Here is a 2,237-nt window from a genome sequence, read left to right as displayed (position 1 = left end):
ACCCAAGAGACACGCACTGGAGGTCAGAGAGTGGCCATGCAAAAGGAAAGACAGCAAACGAGCTGCAGCAAGCTCCTCAGCCCTGCAGCTCAGGGTACAGGAAACCAGTGGCAGAGCCTCAGGCGCAGGGTGAGGGGCAAAGCGCCAGCCTGAGCCTCTTGCAGCATAGAGCAGCTGGAAGAGAGAAGTGCTAGAGCCACTGTAGGATTACAGCTGTCTGTTCCGAGGGCAGCAGCCTGCCTGGGTCTGAGGTGCAAGGCCCAAGTCCTGACCAGGTGCTTCAGCCAAGCCCAGGGATTTAGGGACTGTGCCAGGCGGCTAGAGGTAGCCAGGGCTGGAACACGAATGTTTGGGCTACTGCACAGCCCCTGCAAAAACCCAGCAAATGAGTATACTCTGGAGCACCACACAGCCTCCCATGCATGGCCTGTTCCTAGGACCTGTCACTGCTCCCTAGACCCCTCAAAAAACAGCCCCTGGCCTGCACCCAGGGAATGATCTGGAGGTGGGGCTACAAAAGAAACTGTCTCTTGCGGGTGGGTGGAGCCCAGCAGGGGGAGGGGGGACCCAGAGGAAGGCGTGTCGAGGGAGGAGCTAAGACCCATCTGGGGGTCGGCACTGGAAGAGGGCTTTCTCTCTTCACTCTAACTTGGAACCTCCACTGCACAGAACTTTATTGAAGTTGGAGGGAGGACGCTCAGAGTGGGGTGTTGCCCTCAGCAAGGATTTGGAGTCCCCTGGGAAGCATCAGCTTCAGGCATCTCTAGAACCCTGGCTTGGACCCTGACCAAGGAGTGTCCCCAACTGTGGAATAGGCCAGGAGTCACCTTTCTCTAAGGCTGACATCTCTCCCTCTAGGGTGTGTCCTGCCCCTCCCTGAGTCACCCCAAGGAGAGAGGGGGGAAAAAAGGGAAGAGAAGAGAGGCATTGACTACAGAGGAAGGAAAAGGAAGCAGAGCAGAGGGTGGAGAGAGGCCACACAGGAGTGGGTGACAGGAGACTGCAGAGGGCAGGTCTGGGGCAGGAGGTAGAGAGAGGGCAGGCCCAGGGCAGGAGGAGGTAGAGAGAGGGCAGCCCGAGCACCCCAAGGGGTGCCTCGAAAGCAGGTGGGGGCGGGGAGCCAAGGGGGCGGGCCGGCCATGTCCCACGGGACCTACTACGAGTGTGAGCCCCGGGGTGGCCAGCAGCCACTCGAGTTCTCAGGGGGCCGAGCTGGGCCCGGGGAGTTGGGGGACATGTGTGAGCATGAGGCCTCCATTGACCTCTCCGCCTACATCGAGTCTGGGGAAGAGCAGCTTCTCTCCGATCTCTTTGCCGTGAAGCCAGCGCCTGAGGCCAGAAGCCTCAAGGGCCCCGGAACCCCTGCCTTCCCCCACTACCTGCCGCCTGACCCTCGGCCCTTTGCCTACCCCCCACATACCTTCGGCCCAGACAGGAAGGCGCTGGGGCCTGGCATCTACAGCAGCCCAGGGAACTACGACCCCAGGGCAGTGGCAGTGAAGGAGGAGCCCCGGGGGCCTGAGGGCAGCCGAGCCGCCAGCCGAGGCACCTACAATCCCCTGCAGTACCAAGTGGCACACTGTGGGCAGACAGCCATGCACCTGCCCCCAACCCTGGCAGCACCTGGCCAGCCTCTCCGCATTCTCAAGGTAAGAGTGGGCCAGCCCTCCTCCCTCCTGCCCAGGGCTGGAGAGGCTGCTGTGGACGGACCCTGTGCCCCTGCTCATGCTGCTGAGTCTGGGCTTGGTGCCACCCTGAACCCCACTATGTCCCAAAGCCCCTGTGGCAAGCTGACCTACCTTGATCTCAGCCCCCCCGGCCCCTTGTCAGCCTCTCTGCTGCTCACCATGCCCCCTCCTCTTGCTTCTCTGCCAACTGCTTCTGTAAGAAATGTCTGCTGGCCATAGAACAGGAGACTCAAGACAGACTGAGGGAAAGTGTCCTCAGCAAGTGTGAGAACATTGGCTGGGTGTGGTGGCTTATGCCTCTAATCCCAGCGCTTTGGGAGGCCAAAGCAGGAGGGCTGCTTAAGGCCAGGAGTTGGAGACTAGCCTGGACAACATAGCAAGACTCTATCTTTACAAGAAAAGAAAGAGAGAAAGAAAGAAGGAAAGAAAGAGCACGAAAGAGAGAAAAAGAGAGAGAGAAAGAAAGAAAGAAGAAAGAAAGAAAGAAAGAAAAAGAAGAAAGAAAGAAAGAAAGAAAGAAAGAAAGAAAGAAAGAAAGAAAGAAAGAAA

At 58.6% G+C, this 2,237-nt stretch overlaps 1 protein-coding gene across 1 annotated transcript in view; it reads left to right on the top strand.

Moving 5' to 3' along the window:
- CEBPE (CCAAT enhancer binding protein epsilon) overlaps positions 1-2,237 on the top strand; it is a 3,077-nt gene continuing 840 nt past the window's right edge. The window contains exon 1 of the mRNA XM_032265594.1: positions 1-1,649. Coding sequence (XP_032121485.1) covers positions 1,140-1,649 — 510 coding nt within the window. The 5' untranslated portion in view covers positions 1-1,139. The remainder of the gene's footprint in view (positions 1,650-2,237) is intronic.

This window comes from Sapajus apella, unplaced genomic scaffold (assembly GCF_009761245.1).
Source record: "Sapajus apella isolate SASKATOON/1434 unplaced genomic scaffold, GSC_monkey_1.0 scaffold151, whole genome shotgun sequence".
Taxonomy (NCBI): Eukaryota; Metazoa; Chordata; class Mammalia; order Primates; family Cebidae; genus Sapajus; species Sapajus apella.
Note: the sequence above shows the minus strand (reverse complement) of the source record. Positions and strands in the feature narration are given on the sequence as shown.